This window comes from Lemur catta, chromosome 4, assembly GCF_020740605.2.
Source record: "Lemur catta isolate mLemCat1 chromosome 4, mLemCat1.pri, whole genome shotgun sequence".
NCBI classification, from domain to species: domain Eukaryota; kingdom Metazoa; phylum Chordata; class Mammalia; order Primates; family Lemuridae; genus Lemur; species Lemur catta.
The window spans coordinates 49,687,441-49,704,925 of record NC_059131.1 but is presented as its reverse complement, the minus strand read 5'-3'; the positions used below and the strand labels follow the sequence as shown (position 1 = coordinate 49,704,925).

The 17,485-nt window shown below is 43.8% G+C and overlaps 1 protein-coding gene across 2 annotated transcripts in view; it reads left to right on the top strand.

The window, feature by feature from the left end:
- Window positions 1-14,432, top strand: part of SERTAD2 (SERTA domain containing 2) — a 106,940-nt gene extending 92,508 nt beyond the window's left edge. For both annotated transcript variants that reach the window (XM_045549736.1, XM_045549735.1), the window contains exon 2: window positions 9,185-14,432. In XM_045549736.1, the coding sequence (XP_045405692.1) occupies window positions 9,189-10,133 (945 nt within the window). In that variant the 5' untranslated portion in view covers window positions 9,185-9,188 and the 3' untranslated portion in view covers window positions 10,134-14,432. The remainder of the gene's footprint in view (window positions 1-9,184) is intronic.
- Window positions 14,433-17,485: the final 3,053 nt, after the last annotated feature.

Below are 17,485 nucleotides of genomic sequence, written 5' to 3'. Positions count from 1 at the left end.
TATTTTTTACAAAATTATTCTAAAAAATTACATTTACCTGTTTTAGTGTGACTTTTATATATCTCTTTTTTAAACAAAAACTCTCATGTATTTTTGGCAAAGCCTTTGGTTTCTACCTACCCTAGACCGTTTTCCCCCCTGACATTGTTCATTAAGGGTCTCTAGCGTGAGGGGAAAAACAAGGTATCTTTGGGGAAAAGATGCTACAGGAGGGTTGAAACCAGAATCTCGTCCAAGCAATTATAAATATAGCAGAAAAATATTTTCATTATGCAAGGGAATGGGGGGTTGGGCAAGGCTGGCTGGCCTTTTTACTAGCACACAATCTTATAGGAAAGAGTCAAATCTGAAAATTCCTTCCCTTAATGAGATTTTAGATTCAAAATGCTAAAATGTACTCCTGACTCCAAATTATTCTGAAACAACATAATAATTTAAATGATTATAATATATATAAAAATAATGTTTATAGTTTCCAATTTTAAGATGGGAGGAAGATGATGATAATAGTTCATCTGTTGTGAACATTGTTATTGAACATACAACATCACATAACCTGAACTTGTAACTTCAATAGAGCGAATTCCAGCAAGTAGTTATTATACAATGAACTTGCTTCATCCCTAAGTTTATCTGAGTTACATTTTACAATCAGATGCTCCTCCCCAGTGTCCTTTATGAAGGGTTTTCCCAAATAACTGCCTGAAGCAGTATCTGTTCAGTATGGAGGTAATTTATGGTTGTTAAGAAGCAGTAGTAGGATTACTAAAGGCTTCCATGGTAGTAAAATTCTTAGTGCTAAACTTACTGAGACTCACTGTGTTATTGGGAGTCCATGTTAGTACCCTCACTGGAAGTTCTGAACTTTTGGCTTCTCCAAGTTCACATCTCATGGCTTGGGTTTGTGTTTGTTGTTGTGTGTATGTTCTTACTTCAGGAATCCTCCAGGGATTTTAACCATGGTTTTGAAACATCCGTGTTACTTACATAGAGGCAACAACCTCTCCTATACACAGTATTTCCAGAGTTTGAACGATAGTATAGTTTGGTTTGGGCTTGGCAAGGCTCCCAGCTGCTTGCATTGTCCTGTGGATACCTAAATTTGGGGACAATCTTGGAACTGTGTATACTCTGAGAGATCTGTAGGTAGAAATTGCCCTGAAAAAGCAGACATCAGGGGTGCCTTGTTACTCTGTGCCGCCCCCTTGTGGCTGGATGTGACATGGCTGTATTTCAGAGTTCAAAAGGAGTTCCAACTTGCATTGGACATGCTCGTTTACATAGAGCATTAATAACTTTCTTCTGTGTAAAAAAAAAACCTATCACGTTAATATAATAGTTCTCACTCAGGGTGTGAATAATTTATTGTGCTTATTTGGTATTTTTTAATTTGCAGAATTTAAAAAATATGTATTGGTGTGTTATGGTTTTTCACTTTTTATTATGGAAAATTACAAACATACTCAAAAGTAAAAGGAAGAGTACAATGCACCACCTTGTACTTATCACTAAGTTGCTGATCTTATTTCATCTACATAGCTAGTTTTATTCCAGAGTATTTTAAAGCAAATTCCAGGCATCATATCATCCTGAATATGTTTTTGTCAAACTGAAGAAACTGTATAATTCTACTCAGCCATTTACTTTAAGTGTGCTATTCCCAAATAAACCTTTTTTCTTTATAAATTTTTAAGGAATAAACCCTTTTTTCTTTACAAATTAAAAAAACTTTTTAAAAACAAAATAAAATTAAGTGTGCCATGCTTTTAGCCAGAATCCTTAGGTAAAATAAAAGAATTGTCAGCATTTCCATCCTCCTTGGAAGAAGGTGACTGGTGTCCTTAGCTGCATAAGAGTTGGGACTGAAACCTAAAATTCCCAGCTGGGGGAGGATCCAGTAAGAAAGGCTATTAGAAACATTTTATACTGCTTGACCTTTATATTCTAAAAAGCCTATTTTTCTTTCCAGATGTTTATTAACAAGGCAATAATTTATTCTAAAGAAATGTTTGCTTGAAACATTCCCTCCCAGAATTTGACTGTATTTTACTTACTAAATGCAGTTGTCAGCATTTTAAATTTTTCTTTCCTTTCTCTAGAAAAGATTATATTTGTCAAACCATCAGTATTAGAAACTGTCTTTAATTTAATAGCAGCGTGTAAAATCCTGAAAGGGAAAGCTAGAATTTTTAAAAATGTGGACTTGAGAAAACAACCCCAAACCTTAAAAGTTGTTGTTAGAGGTTGACTTCCTGGCAGAATTTAGGTTTATCTCCAGGCTTCAAAACACTGTCAAGAAAGCCAGGAGGATTGTTCCTGTGGGTCTTCGTGCAGGGTAAGGTCTGATCTGGAACAAACAGCGGCGCCCACAGCCCAGTGCGCAGCAGGGGAGAGCCCGGAGGAGGCACCGAGAACAGTGGTATCGGGTTACAGGTTCAGAATATCGCAGGGGCGCTGGTAACTGGCTTGATCTAGTGACTGGCTTTATAATTACATTGCTGATTTGTTAGGGGAGGCTTTGTCTTACTTACCAATTAGCATGGATGTTTCTGCAGGGACCTCAGAAATCCTGGATGAGCTTTGGTGTTAAAAAAAAAAAAAGCTTCCCAATCCAAGCAGCGTTAGGGGTTCTGTTAGGAACACTCTTCCTTGTCTTCTGGGAGTCCTTACCCTGTCTGTAAATAAACCATGGGGAGGCTCTCTCCCCGTTGGAATTTTGCCCCTATTCCTGCCACTCCTCTGGACCAGAGGCAGTTGCTTTGGGGTCTGAGGTCTACCTTTGGCGTGTGGCTACCCCGGCCCCCCCTCCCCGCACCCTGCTGCAGGCGGATAGTCACTCCTCCTGTGCCAGCTGCAGGCCAGGACACTAGGGCCAGCTGAGGGCTCGCCTGTTTCTTTGAGCTTCCCTTTCTGACCCTGCCGGCGTCACCAACTACCCGTCCTTCTCCTGGCAGCCTTTTTGTTCTCACTGTTGTTACTTGGGGGAGAAGGGTGTTAAAAGCTGAGGCGTTGTCAGAGTTCGTTAGTCCAGTGTGTTTTTAGGTGTAATATTGTAAGTGTAGTAAGTTGTCTAGGCAGAGGTGGCCCCTTCGTGGCAGTAGGATGGGGCTTCCCCTTCCTGCTCTGGGAGTTGCCCTGTCTACGTGACAGCAGCCTGGAGGGACGGCTCCGGAAGGTCTCTGCTGCTGGGCCCCCGGGCTGGTGGGAGGTGTCCTTTTGTCTTGAACAGAGGCTCTCCATGTGGACCACCTCAAAAGCAGGATCCAAAATGCATCTTAAGTCAAGCGTATGGAGTGAAGCAAGGAGAAAGGAGAATATTCTGCGTTTCAGAAATTGTCTCAGAACAATTTCTGGCCCAACTTTGATCCAGACTCTCTTCAACTCAGAGGTCCGTCACACACACAATTAATTTTGCCAGGGGCACTCCTTTCTTCTTCCACTACCCCCAAAAGAAACTGAAAGGGGGGTGTGTTTCCACTTAAAGGCTGTGGGTTTCAGTGACAAGATGTCAAAGGGAGGGAACAGCTTCTGCTAGCCTTCTCGGGAGACGCTCGCCACACCTCTTCTCCTTGCTTCTTTTTCCTTCTAAAGAGGACACATCACTGCTCTGAATTGTTGGCATTAACGCAAAGGCCTCGTTTCTTTATGGGTTTTAGAGTCAGCATTGGACTCTTCAGCAACCGGTGGTCACACCAGTAGTCATGCAGGGGTGGGGAGTCGGCAGCCTCACGGCCACATGTGGCCCTCCGGATCCCCAAGTGTGGGTCCTCGACAGAATCCAAACTTCACAAAACGAATCCCTTTATTAAAAGGATTCTGTAAAATTTGGATTCAGTCAGAAGGCGGCACTCAAGGATCCAGAAGGCCACATGTGGCCGTTAGGGCCACAGGTTCCCCACCCCTGCCAGGGATACAGCTTCTTAAAGCTCCCTTTTGAATTAGGAGCCTTTTTCTTGGGAGATTTTAACTAATGTTTTAAAAACGTTTTTGTTGAAGTATAGCACACATGGAGATGGGCAAGATCCTAAGTGCACAGGCCAGTGACTTATCACAAAGCAAGCCCCTGGGTGTATTCTCACCCAGGTGAAGAAATATTAGTAGAACACGACCAGCTCTCCAGAAGCCTCGTGCTCCACTAGCAACTACCCTAACCCAACTGCAGACACCATAGTTCAGCTTTGCCTTGTTAACTGAGTTTTAAAACAACATGTCACTGAATTGTGAAGCCTGCTACACTCCTAAAAAGGGAAATCACAGAATTTCTAGTTGTTATTTACTAGTTCAAGAGGCAGTTGGATCAAGCTCTTTAAAATGGGCCTTGAGGTGTTTGTCTTCTGAGGAAACTCTTGGTGACATTTATTACTTTTTTTTTTCAATTGAAATTTATATTTTTTAAATGAGACAGGGTCTCCAACTCTGGGCCTCAAGCGATCATGCCTCCCAAGTAGCTGGGATTGCAGGCACACACCACTCACCCAGCCAGCATTTGTTACTTTTGCGCATCTGCCCTAACAGATTATATTAAATAGCTTTTGAGGTTAGGTCCTTCCTAATGAAAAGCTGCACAATTGAAAGCTGGGTTTGGCATATAGAGTTTTATTCAGTATTAAACTCCAGAAGAGAAGTTTTTATTTATATAGCTACCAATGAGTTTCGTTCTTTATTTTTGAAACTTAGTTTGCTGCAGTTAATAGTTGCTGAAATTTATTTTAAGAAAACCAGAATGCTAGGAATTTGTTTCTAAGAAGTTTATTAGGGAGGCAGGGTGTCTTATTTCAAACCTTCTATTAGGAGCCAATGAATTTGAATAGAAAAGTGGCCATGGTTAGTTTGAGGCCCCTTAGGGTGGGCAGAAGAGGGAGGGAGCACCCCCGCATTCCTCATGTGGGGGTCTCTAACCCATCCCTGAAGCTCAGGATCCCTTTGGGTCTTTGTTTGAAAAATTGGGTGGAAGCCATGGGCTTTGGGCGTGGGTCTTCACAAGTCGGGTGTCAGAGCCCAGGGGTCCCTAGGGGCGGCCTCGGAAGCAAGGGAGTCACAAGCACCTCCTTTCAGGGAGCTCCAGGCCACCCCCCGGCAGGGACCAAGGAACCCCCCTTTCCTGAAGTTACCTAGAAGCCCTTAATGAGCTCCTGCAACTGCTTCATCTTCTAGTTGCGGCCTGGTGAGGCCTTTTGAAAGGTCACGTGCCTCTCCTGTGGCTGCTTAAAGAGCTATTGTTACTCTCTTAGAGTGCCCGAGGAAATAGAGGCTTCTGAGGAGCTGGGCTGACCCTGGCCTTGGGCAGCCGGCTCCAGGCCCTGAGAGGCAGGGAGGGGCCGAGGCATCTGGCTTCTTGCCCTCAGGTTCTTGAGGGCATGTCCTTGAGGGCATGTCTCCCTTTTCTTCTTTAAATCCTGCCCTGCTTAAGGAGGTGGTTGTTACACAAAGCCCTGAGAGTGAGAGTTCTCACCACCCTCCCTCCTTCTAGGAGCTGGAGGCCTCTTCTGATCACGCTAATCTATTGTTACTGCAGTGTGTTAAGCAATCTGGGAAAACTTTTAAGTGAAAATGTGAAGTCAATTTTATTATGTTTCATTTTATTCCTTCCTACAACAATTCAGATAGAATGAGGATTAAAAATCAGGATTGTGTGCGTTTTTCAATCTTACTGGGGGTGTGGATTCAGTTTTGCCTCATAATATGAAATAGAGAAACGAAGGCAAACCTGCTTTGAGCCATACCCCATCGGGGGTCCTTATTCACACATTTGAAGTACATCCAAGATTTGATTTGTGTGTCTGCTCCTGCTCACAGATTTTGCTTACACTAGCCCTCCACCCTCCCGCTTCCAGGCAGCATTACAGATGTCTTATCAGGCTTTCCCTAAATCATTAGGATTAGCACACAGCTACCACCAGCTGGATCTTTCTAATTGGAAATTTGGTGCTTCCCACATTGATACCTCTCTGAAAGTATCTCCACCCAATCCTTTCAGCCGTGGGAATTCTGCTAAATGCCTATAGTATTGCATGGCCTGTGTGCTTTTTAAATGTGTGAGTTCTGTAGATTTAGTGATTATTTCTAGAAAAATGTGTTATTGAAAAACTTGTTTTATTCTGGTAACAAGTCTTAGAAAGACAGTTCTAGGCCCGGCACAGTGGCTCACGCCTATAATCCTAGCACTCTGGGAGGCCGAGGCGGGAGGATTGCTTGAGCTCAAGAGTTTGAGACCAGCCCGAGCAAGAGCAAGACCCCGTCTCTACTAAAAATAGAAAGAAATTAGCCAAACAACTAAAAATGAAAAAATTAGCCCGGCATGGTGGCCCATGCCTGTAGTCCCAGCTACCTGGGAGGCTGAGGCAGGAGGATCGCTTGAGCCCAGGAGTTTGAAGTTGCTGTGAGCTAGGCTGATGCCGTGGCACTCTAGCCCAGGCAAGAGAGTGAGACTCTGTCTCAAAAAAAAAAAAAAGTCAGTTCTACATTGATAACTAAAAGAAAAGTCTACACCGTCTTGCCTAAATGTTACCTCTCTTCCAGAAAACCAATAAAAATTCAAAGTGGCAATGAGCTTACTAATTTGTTTTCAGTTGGATTTTAGTTGACATTTTGGGACAGAGCTTCTTAAGCTTTCTTTGATGGGGGGCCATCTTGTTTTTGCCCTCCTCCCCCCCCCCAGTCCTTCCTGGCCTTCAGAAAAACACAACAAAAATAATTACTAGAAAAGTAAAATTAAAATACAAAGGTATAGAAAATAGAAGATTCATTTTAAAAATTAGATTTACAGACAGTTACCCTGTAAATTTGCAAAAGTTTCTAAATAATACAATATCCCTACTTAGCTCATCATGGACCAGTAACATTTCACAGACTGGCACCATCTGTGGGCCACACTTTTAGAAATGCTGTTTTAGAGTGTGCATATGTGTACTCACACACATGTGCAAATGTGGTGCCATGATCACATAACATAGATTATATAACTTTATATGAAAATTAAATGCACGTAGAATTAAATGCACTTAGTAAGCTCTTTAGCAAAAGTGAAATTTTTCTGTAAGTATCTAAATGCTCAAAATGTAAGCAAATACAAATAGTATAATTGTGAATATAATTATGTGTTTCAAAATCCAGTTGTCCGGTAACCCTTCTGATGCATCACGTAGTAAGTGTTTTGCAATGTGAAATGAAACCACCTCCCCCCTCTGATTCACTCTGAAGTTTAAATGGGCACAAATACTTTAGATAGGAAATGTCCTATGCAAAGTAGATATATAAATGAAACTTTTAGCACTAAACAGTAGGAAATATGCTTGTCACATGAAGTGTTAGATAAGTCACTTGTTACTATCATACTTTCCTTGCCTTGGAGAAGAGTTAATTACAGGCGTGGTCTTTGGTCCTAGTGATTGACAGCCATTCTCTTAATATTTACAAAATGAGAGGAAATTTTCATACAAGTAACTCCACATTCTTTGTGAGTATTAACAAATCTCAGGCTGATTCTGATGTTGATAGGTTGCAGCCTTCTTCCTCCATCTCTTCTGGAGAGTGAGGCCGTGAAGTCAGTCACCCTAAGTAGGACTTGTGTGCCAGGCTCTGTGGCCACCTGTACATCTGTCTTGAGGGGCAGCATGACCTCCTTTCTAATAAAGTATTGGAAGAAAGTTGTGTGAAGTTTATTTTCCATTCAGCCTTGTTCCTTTGATGAGTCTTGAAATTCAAAGTGGTGATACAGTGTAGGAGGGAGGTATTTGGCCTCTTGAAGACCAGACTGTATTCACGCGTGACATTCCACTATGCGTGGAAGCGTGCCCGAGGCAGTGTAGATGTGGAGTACGTTAATAAAGGATTGCATGAGACGTGATCAGTCAGCTGAAGCAATTCAGTAAAAGGTAAGTAGCATTTAGAAGAAAAATTGGATAACTGCATAGCAATTGTTCGTATATGAAGATATCAGAAAGAGTGAGCCACATTGACAATAGGATTAACGTGTGTGTGAGTGTCGTAGAGTGAGCGAGGAAGCAAGCATGGGCCTGGCTTAATTAGAACCACGTATCCTGGTCTGAACAGCAAAGGACAATTTCTTGATTAAATGGTTAGAAAGTGAGGTCTGTGAGGCAAAGGCTAATGGACTTGAGATTGTTATGTTTAGACGGTGGAAGTTCTGAAAATAAGTGATGACAATGTAACATGACCTTGGAGAGTTGGAAGGAGCACGCTCCAGAAGGTGACAACCAGCTGAAGATCAGTATTCACTAAGGCCAGAGCAAGAGAGGACACAGCCTGGGCCGTGAACGCAGGCGAGATGGGGCAGTTCTCCACTGCAATTTTAAAATTCAACCTATGACCAAATTCCCAAGGTGTGAGACTCGAGGTCATTGTTTCTTGAGAATACATATGTATCTCTGGAATCACAGTAGATATTTTGTTATGAAATGTCTCAAATATCCAAACAGCAATGCTTATATTCAGAGCAAATTACTTTAAAAGTAATCCAGTTGCATTCAGACATAACTGTGTGATGAATTGAGCCAAGGAAAAACTTAGGCTGGGAAATACACATTCCCCCACTTGATTCTAGAATGAAAAGCAGTGGCGGCGCAGTCACTGTGGTCATTTAACACAGGCCAAGTGCTTCGCCACATGTCACCAAACAGGCAGAAAGACTCCATGCATAATGAGGAAGGAAAAAGCGTCTGGAAAGCACACACAGTTCTACCAAAATTATACATGTTCCCCCTTCTTTAACTTGGTTCTTTTAATCCTTCAAGATGTGTTCAAGCTATAATTCATGACACCTGTATCTGTTTAGGTCATAGCATTGTAAGTGTTTTCTTGGGTTTTAAAAATAAATCCATTTGGGGGAGGGAAATTGAACCTGCATGTGAATGCAAGCACATGAGCTGAGAAAGTCAAAATCACGGTTTCCATGGCAACTCTTAACTTGTCTGTGTCGTACACATTTCTCAAGAAATACATTCACCAGACTACCTAGTGATAAAAATTGTTCCACAGGCATACAAAGGTAGATTTGCTAATTCTCTCTTCTTCTAAAAGGTGTCCCCTACCCCCCAATTAATCTGTCTGCTCTTCTCTAAAACCCTGGGCAAGAAACTGAAGTCCGAGTCCTGAACTCTTTCTTTTTTTGGTAGAAATCAGCTTTCGTGTGATTAATGCTATTTCCTCCCTCTCTCCTTTGCAGATATATGTTGGGTAAAGGAGGAAAACGGAAGTTTGATGAGCATGAAGATGGGCTGGAAGGCAAAATCGTGTCTGCCTCTGACGGTCCATCCAAGGTGTCTTACACCTTACAGCGCCAGACTATCTTCAACATTTCCCTTATGAAACTCTATAACCACAGGCCCCTGACAGAGCCCAGCTTGCAAAAGACCGTTTTAATTAACAACATGTTGAGGCGGATCCAGGAGGAACTCAAACAGGAAGGCAGCCTGAGGCCTGCGTTCACCCCCTCCTCCCAGCCCACTGAGGAGCTGAGTGACAGCTACCAGGAGGCCCCACCTGCCTTCAGCCACCTCGGGTCCCCTCCCTCCCACCCCTGCGACCTTGGAAGCACTACACCCCTGGAGGCCTGCCTCACCCCGGCCTCACTCCTCGAGGATGACGATGACACTTTTTGCACTTCCCAGGCCGTGCAGCCCACGGCTCCCACCAAACTCTCACCTCCAGCCCTCCCACCAGAAAAGGACAGTTTCTCCTCTGCCTTGGACGAGATCGAGGAGCTCTGTCCCACATCTACCTCCACAGAGGCCACAGCAGCAGCGACTGACAGCTCCAAAGGGACCTCCATCGAGTCCAGCATCCAGAAACCCGAGGGGCCCCAAGAGAACCGCACGGACGACTCAAAACTGATAGACTCTCTGCCTGGGAATTTCGAAATAACAACGTCCACGGGTTTCCTGACAGACTTGACCCTGGACGACATCCTGTTTGCCGACATTGATACGTCCATGTATGATTTTGACCCCTGCACATCCTCGTCAGGGACAGCCTCAAAAATGGCCCCCGTGTCAGCCGACGACCTCCTCAAAACTCTGGCTCCTTACAGCAGCCAGCCCGTCACCCCGAGTCAGCCTTTCAAAATGGACCTCACAGAGCTGGACCACATCATGGAGGTGCTCGTTGGGTCCTAAGACCCAAGGCGACCGTGCCCGCCCAGACCCTGGGGCGTTCCCACAACCTGACAGTTCTCCGCACTGTGCATGCACCCTTGCTTGCCTTTTTCAGAGAAAAAAGAAAATTTTACAAAAGGATCACACTAGTTTTTGCTTTGAGCAGAGTTGGAGTGCCTTCATACAAGTATGACCACTTTTAATATGCTTTTTTGAGTGGTTCCTCAGAGACCTACTACCCTGGTATAGGAAAGAATACATTTGAAGACAATGTTGCTATGTTGAATGACAAAAATAAACAGTTCAAGTGAAGCACAAGGATTAAGTTGGAAAAGCTGTAAATTGCATGTGCATATTTGTCTATTTTTTCTATAAGTTTTATTGCAAGAGGTAAAGAAGAAAAAAATATATATATATAATTTAGATAATCTCAGTACCTTTTTTGGCATTTTTGCCCTGTATAGGTTGACTTGGCAATTCAGCCTTTTTAGAGGCATTAACTACTCCTCGTAAGTGTTGCATTTACATGGCTGTTTAGAAAACTGCTGCCCAAATTTATTTTATATTTTTGTACAGATTCTGCAGTTTATGATATTGTTTTTCTAAAAACAAATGCTGTTTATACATATGAGATAGCTATTTTGATAGGATTTGCTCACATAGTTCCTGCAAACTTCAGATGTACAAGTTGCACTTGTACTTTTATAGAGTTGTAATGTTTTATATGTGTATGGTGCAAGAGAAAATTGGATCAAATCAATCTGCAGTTGATGTCCCCAAATGCAAACACACACGGGCACATACATGCACACACGTAACACACACAGCGCTTTAAGAAAGGGCCAGGTGATATCACACCCAAATTTCACAAGCACTGACCCCCTGGCACAAACACCCGCCAGTACTGTGACTTCCAAAGCCAGAGCCGTGTCTGCTCATCAAACTTACATTAAGCAGCTGGTGGAGATGGCCACAGAGCTTGGGGTTTAAGTGATGGTTCTCCTTAGCTCCCTTTTTTAAAGGGAAGGCTACCAGTCTTACTTCAGAGTGTATTTATGCCAAGTTTGCTCTTTTAATTGTTTTTATTTTTTTAAATGAAAACCTAGATCTTTCCTTTTTGGCATAATTTTTATGATGACCTGAAATTTTACATCTGAATACAATTTGTGATAAGCAACCAACCTCTTCATGGAACTGAGCCCTCTTGCAATGCTTAGGGCTCTTAAAGAAGAAAATCTCCCCAGAAGGCATCCATCATGTTGCTAAATTGTCTTTTGCAGCTTCCCTTCCCTAGAGCTTTTGTTCTCTCTGTTGCTAAGAGCTAAAAATGGCATCTTTGTGATCACCACAGTGAGCTCTGCTCACCTCGGCTGGCCCGGGATGCACTGTTACAACATCCATGACTCTTGAACCTGGAGTTCCTCACCTTGCGTGACGGCTTCCCATCTGGTTGCTTTCTTAAATCAACTGCTTTAACTACACTTTACAAGGCTGTTTCACCCAAAAACACACACAGGATTTTCTATGCATGTTTCCCCCTCCCACCCCTAGGACACACTTGAGAAGTAGCTTTTTATTCCTAGTGGTGTACATTTAATTTTAAAATGTTTGCAATGTATCATGCTTGTTGCCGAAATTGTTTATGGCCTTTTCGTTTCAGTTTTTTCTTTCTTCCAATGGTACTTTAGCTGTTGAGTGCAGGTTACAACCTATATTGTTATGCAGATGGCTTCTTTAGGAATAACTTTTATATTTATTTAAAAATTTTAAATTATGGGATTTTGTTTTTTGTTGTTGTTGTCTTTGTTGTTGGTCATTTGTCAATATTCAGTCACCAATTCTGCTCACTTCTTGCCATGGATAAAATTGGGTCTTTCTGGCTAATTAAAAAAGACAACTTTATAAAATGGCACTTTAAACAAGCCATAGATAGTTTTATTTTTATAATGCACATGGCAAAGCAAATACGTTTGTGATGAAGGAACTGCTCTTCGCAGCAAAAGATTCATATATGATATGATAAAATCTTTCTACATTCTAATGTACTTTTTTACCCCACTTGAATGTGTTTTAATGGCTAATTATCAACTCAGTAGAGCAGTGAGAAACTGATCAAATTGCACTTGTTCTCCTACAAGCAACCTCCACATAGACACCTCTGACTGCTACAGATGTGTCGTTTCCTTTGATAGGACCAGGGACCATATAATTAAGGTGAGGGTTGTTGTAGATGCTTCCAGTGTCACTGTGCCTGTCCATTTTAAGAGCTTCCCTTTCTTGTAGAGAACAAGTCTGCCCAGCCTCCATGCTTTTTATAACTGGAGGACCCGGCGAATCACCACATGCTGCACACGTCTGCATACGTACACACATACAATGGTGTTGATTATTCCGAACAATAACCGGGTAAAGCAGTTGATTTGCCATTGTTAAAACTGATTTACAGTAACTTAGAACAACTGTACTTTCGTTGGATTAGCAAATCCTGTGTTTAAACAAATCCCATATGTTGGGCAACAGTTCAAATAAGCACAGAAGTGTTGCCCAAACTTGGTTCTCTGACTCTCATGTATTTGTAAGGCTGGGCTTCAAAATCAAAACAAAAACCCCCAACAACAGCAGGCAAATGCTTTTTAACTCTGACACCCTTGCTGTAAATTCTTGATTCAAAGTCTAACGAGAAAGACACGGAAGATTAGCGGCCGATTTTCAGAAAGCAAAACTGTCAAGGGTTCACATTGTCTTTGTGTCCTATTCTTACAAAGTGATGTCCCAACAAGGAAGGGTAGGAGCCAGAGGTGGGATCTCCAATTCCCAGTGTGAGTATGGGATGTGCTTCCAGATGCCACCTGGCAGCAGTGCCTTCCCCTCTGTAAAAGAAGTTGTGTGGCATCCAGAGCCAGGCAGGCAGCTTGAGGTGCCTTCATGAGAAAGACATGCTGGGGCTGGGGCTGGGAGAGGACAGTTATTGACAGTGATGTGCAATGAAGTGACAAGATGAGAGCAGAATCATAAGAGCTTTGAATTTGAAGTGATTTTTTTTCCCATAAGTTATTTATTCCTTTTTCTGTGTAAATATATTTATTTTACTGTGGAGCTCTAACAACATCTGGATCGTAACATGTGCAGAATGTATGGTAGGAATGTATTCTCTTGTAGGAATGTAAATCTGTATTAAAAGGGGGTCCGTGCCAGGACCCCCGGGTCTTCTCATCGTATGCACAGTCCACATTCATTTTTACTCTCTTCTCTAATATGGGTCTATTTGAAATATGCAAAAGGTATGGACGAGGAATGTTTTAATACCTCCAAATTTTTGAGAAAATCAAGCATCAAAGGGTTGATATTTTTAAAAGTTTTTTTAGTAGCACTTTCTCTGGATGACAGAAGGGGCAACCCCACGGGCACCCTCATTCATACCAAAGGGTGAGAAATGGCCTGAGCTTCCTCTGCACCTCTCGAGTGTCCTGATCAATTGAGCTTTCTGTCGCCATAGCCCCTTGGAGTGCCCCAACTGCCCCGAGGTCAATCAAGGAAAATTTATTAACTAAATAAGCTCCAAAGAGCCAAAGTATCAACTTACGGATCGTTTTTAAAGCTTAAATGTATTAACCACCTATGCGGTAAACAATGAATTATGAATACCGCAGGGCAGCCTTCTTAAATAACAAATGTTAAAAAAAAAGAGAGAGACTCTATACTTTGTGCAGCGATTGTTATTCCACTCTATATGAATTGTCTTAATTTGAAAACCTTGCTGTTACAAATTGGACCTTTATACATTTCTGAAAATATTGGAAAGAGCATATTTAACCTGTTCTGGCTGTAAATGGTTAACTTCCTGTAACTGCCCGGCACCTGGAGGCGTAGAGTTGTGTGCGTCCTGCTTATGTACAATTGTTTTCAGTGGTTCCAAGAATGAGTCTGAATGGTTCTTTAAAATTAGCCAGGATCAAATGCTATTGCAGACAAAGCCAATAAAAATGTTGGACTTCCTTTGGGGATAACAAGTTTGGAAGAGAAGTGCAGGCCATGTGTGCGAATGACCGCAATTTTGAAAAAAGTGTACATAGTGCCGTGTTTGGTGCATGGTTTTTGAGGAGGGCTTTTTGTCAAAAAGGAGGTATAACCTTTCCCCCACAGACCTGAGAGCTGTGCCTTTTCTATGCAATATTACAGATGTTACATCGGAACCCTGATGGCTGTATTCACATGTAGGTTTGGGCTGTAATCGAAACAATTGGACAGATTAAATGTACATGGAAATGAGCAGTCTTACTTTTGTAGTTTTATATTATACAATAAACAGTTAAAAGATGAGAGGGGCGTGCTCGCAGTTTTCTTTTGACCGGAGCACAGCGCAGCAGTTCGCTCGTGTTAAGCAACAGTCCTGTGGCAGCAACAGGGGCCTCTGTTGGAGTCGGTGCTGTTGGGCCCGGTGAACCTTCCTGCTCACAGGAACCGCCTTTGTCTCTTGGTTCTCCCCCTACCTCTTGGACCCTTCGTGACCTCCTTTTTCTCACATCTGTGCCCCAGCTCTCTCTAAAACATTGTTTTTTCCATGGTTTGGCCTGTGACCAGCTCTTCGGCAAGCCTCCGCTCATTCTACAGCTTGCTTCCCCGAGGAGATCTGACCCCTTGGGATTCTCAAAACGTATTTCCAGCCCCTGCCTCTCTCCTGAGCTCTTGATGCTCGTATCTGCCAAGATTTGCCATCTCACACATAGCATGTCTCACACCGTCTCGTTTCCCGTGGGGGCTGGGCTGCAGGCTGGTGGGCCTCAGCTGTCTTCTCCCACACTCGGCTCAGCTGCCCACACACACGGTCTGGTCTCCGGCCCCAGCTACTTTGTTCCCTCTGCCATCTCCTCTCTGTCCTCACCACAACTTCCCCAACTCGGGCCCTCCCTCCTGCCGCCAGTGGTTGTACCTGCTCCCTAACGAGTCTTTCTGCCACAGTTGTCTCCAACATCCCTGACTCTAGAGTGGACGTGCTAAAATGCCAGTGGTTCCTGTGATTGTCGCACATCCTCTGTAAGTGCCCCCTGGCTGTGCAATCTGGAGCCTCCCCCTGGCCATCTCCCAGGGGCTGACGGGAGAGATCCTGTGCACCCCCCTTGGCTGCTGGACCGTCTGATGGGGTCATGGGATCCAGCCTCGCCTGCCCAACTGGTGAGGGAAGGGGCTGGATGTGAGAGACCTGGGAAATGAGGATTTTGTTGCATCAGCAGTGGGATGGGGGGTGGGGCAGCGTTGGGGAGGTGTTAGGGGTTTTACTGTGGCCCGCCAAAAAGGTTCCAGTACTGCAGAATGTGACCTTAATTTGTAAGTAGGATCTTTACAGAGAAAATCAAGTTAAAATGAGGTTATTAAGTTAAAATGAGCCCTAATTCAATATGACTAAAGACCTTATGAAAAACATTTGTCACAGGGAGAATGCCATGTGAAATCGAAAGCAGAGATTAGGGTGATTGGCAAACCAAGGAACCCCAAAGACTGCCAGCAAACCGCTGGAAACAAGGGGAGAGGCACGAAGCAGGTTCTTACAGCCCTCAAAGGAACCAACCCTGCCAACACCTCAGTCTGGGACTTCTAGCCTCTAAAAAAATAAATGTCCAGGCCACCCAGTTTGGGGAACTTGGTTACAGCAGCCCTGGCAAACTGAAAGGGAGCGCTTTCCAGACAGCCCCGTGGAGACACTCAGGGAACTAGAGATGCTCAGTAGAGTGGTTCGTATCACAAATTATGAGCATCTGCTATTAACTAATGATAGATAGAACTTTGGCAAATCATTGAATCTCTATTTCTGAGGATGAGCTAAAGTCATAGCTCCTAAAGCTCTTTGAAAATGTCAATGGTATAATAAAAATGCAACTATGAAGGTGGGTTCTATCCTCTCATGCCTAGAACTGTGCCTCGCACATAGTAGGCACTTGTAGATGTTTGTCAAATTAAAAGAAGAACAAAAATATTCTGTAGCTAACCCTTCTGTACAGAATGAGAGAAGCACAGCACTACACCTGTCCCTCGCCTGGGTCCAAGGTTCACTCCGTCCTCACCACCTCGGACGTGCCCGTTCCCTGCACGCACCAGCACCCTGCCTCGGTGTGATCTTGGGTGTGCCTTGTGCCTTCTGCGTGTAGAAATTCTACCATCGTTTCAAGGCCAAGCTCAAATGCCTGTCAATGAAGCCTTCTCTGCATTCCCCACCCCCAACCCCGGTCAAAACTAACCTCTTCTGAGCTCCTGTAGGGCTCTGTGCCCGGGCAAACTCACTCAGCAAACGCACTTAGCAACAAGTGCTGCCGAGTCTTCAGATTAGCCCATCGTGTTTCCTCTGTAGCCTTTGCTGTCCTTAAGAGCAGCAATCTGTGTTGTTTATCTTCCCCAGAGGTCGGCAAACTGCGACCCACAGGCCAAATCCTGCCCACTGGCTGTTTTTGTAAGTAAAGTATTTATGGGACCTGGCTGTGCTCATGTATCTGTGTGTCGCCTATGGCTGCTGTCGTGCTACCGTGGCAAAGACTATGTGGTCCTCAAAGGCTAAAATATTTGCTCTTTGGGCCTGTACAGAAACAGTTTGCCAAATCCTGATCTTGGCAACCCTCACACAATACTTAGGACAGTGACCGTAGATGGGACAGGCTCAGGGCTTCCATCGTCTGCGGACATCCTCCCCTGGGAAGATGACCTGCAGTACAGGAGCCAGGAGAGTCCTGAGGGCCAGAGGGGCCAGAGCACTCAGGAAAGTCACGCGAGAACAGACATCTCCAGTGGGCAAGGCTAAACTCCAGGTCTCCACGCTCAGTGTGGTGCTTTAGGTTAAGCCTTAAGGCAAAACTGGAGTATCTTAATGCCGAAAGCATGTTTGCGGGGAGGCAACCGTGACCTCCTAATACCATGCATGTCCTGATGGTCAGCTATTTATTTACAGAGAACACTGCGCCAATCCAGCATCCCGGATTCCCTATTGCCTCTTCCATCTTTGCTGTTAATGTCCTTTTGTTCCTCTTAGAAAGGAATCCTTGACTAAATCAGGACTAACAGTCCCCGGGGTTACCGCTTACTGAGCTCGTACATGTACCAGACACAGCTATGTACTGGTGTGCGTGATCGCAAGAACTATTTTCTCTCTCTCTTTTCTTTTTTTGCCACCCCCATTTTATAGAGGTGGGAGTCCAGGCTCAGAGAAATTAGGCAGCTTTCTAAAGGTCACACAGCTGGTAAGTGGCAGAGCTAGGATTGCAGCCTGGGTCTCCCCGACTCCTGTAACACCTTTAGCACGCTCCTTGCCTTCAGCCTGGAAGCAGAGCAAGGCGAGGGAGTCAGGAGGCCATGTTCTAATCTGAGCTTTAAGTCTATCCTTGCCTGAC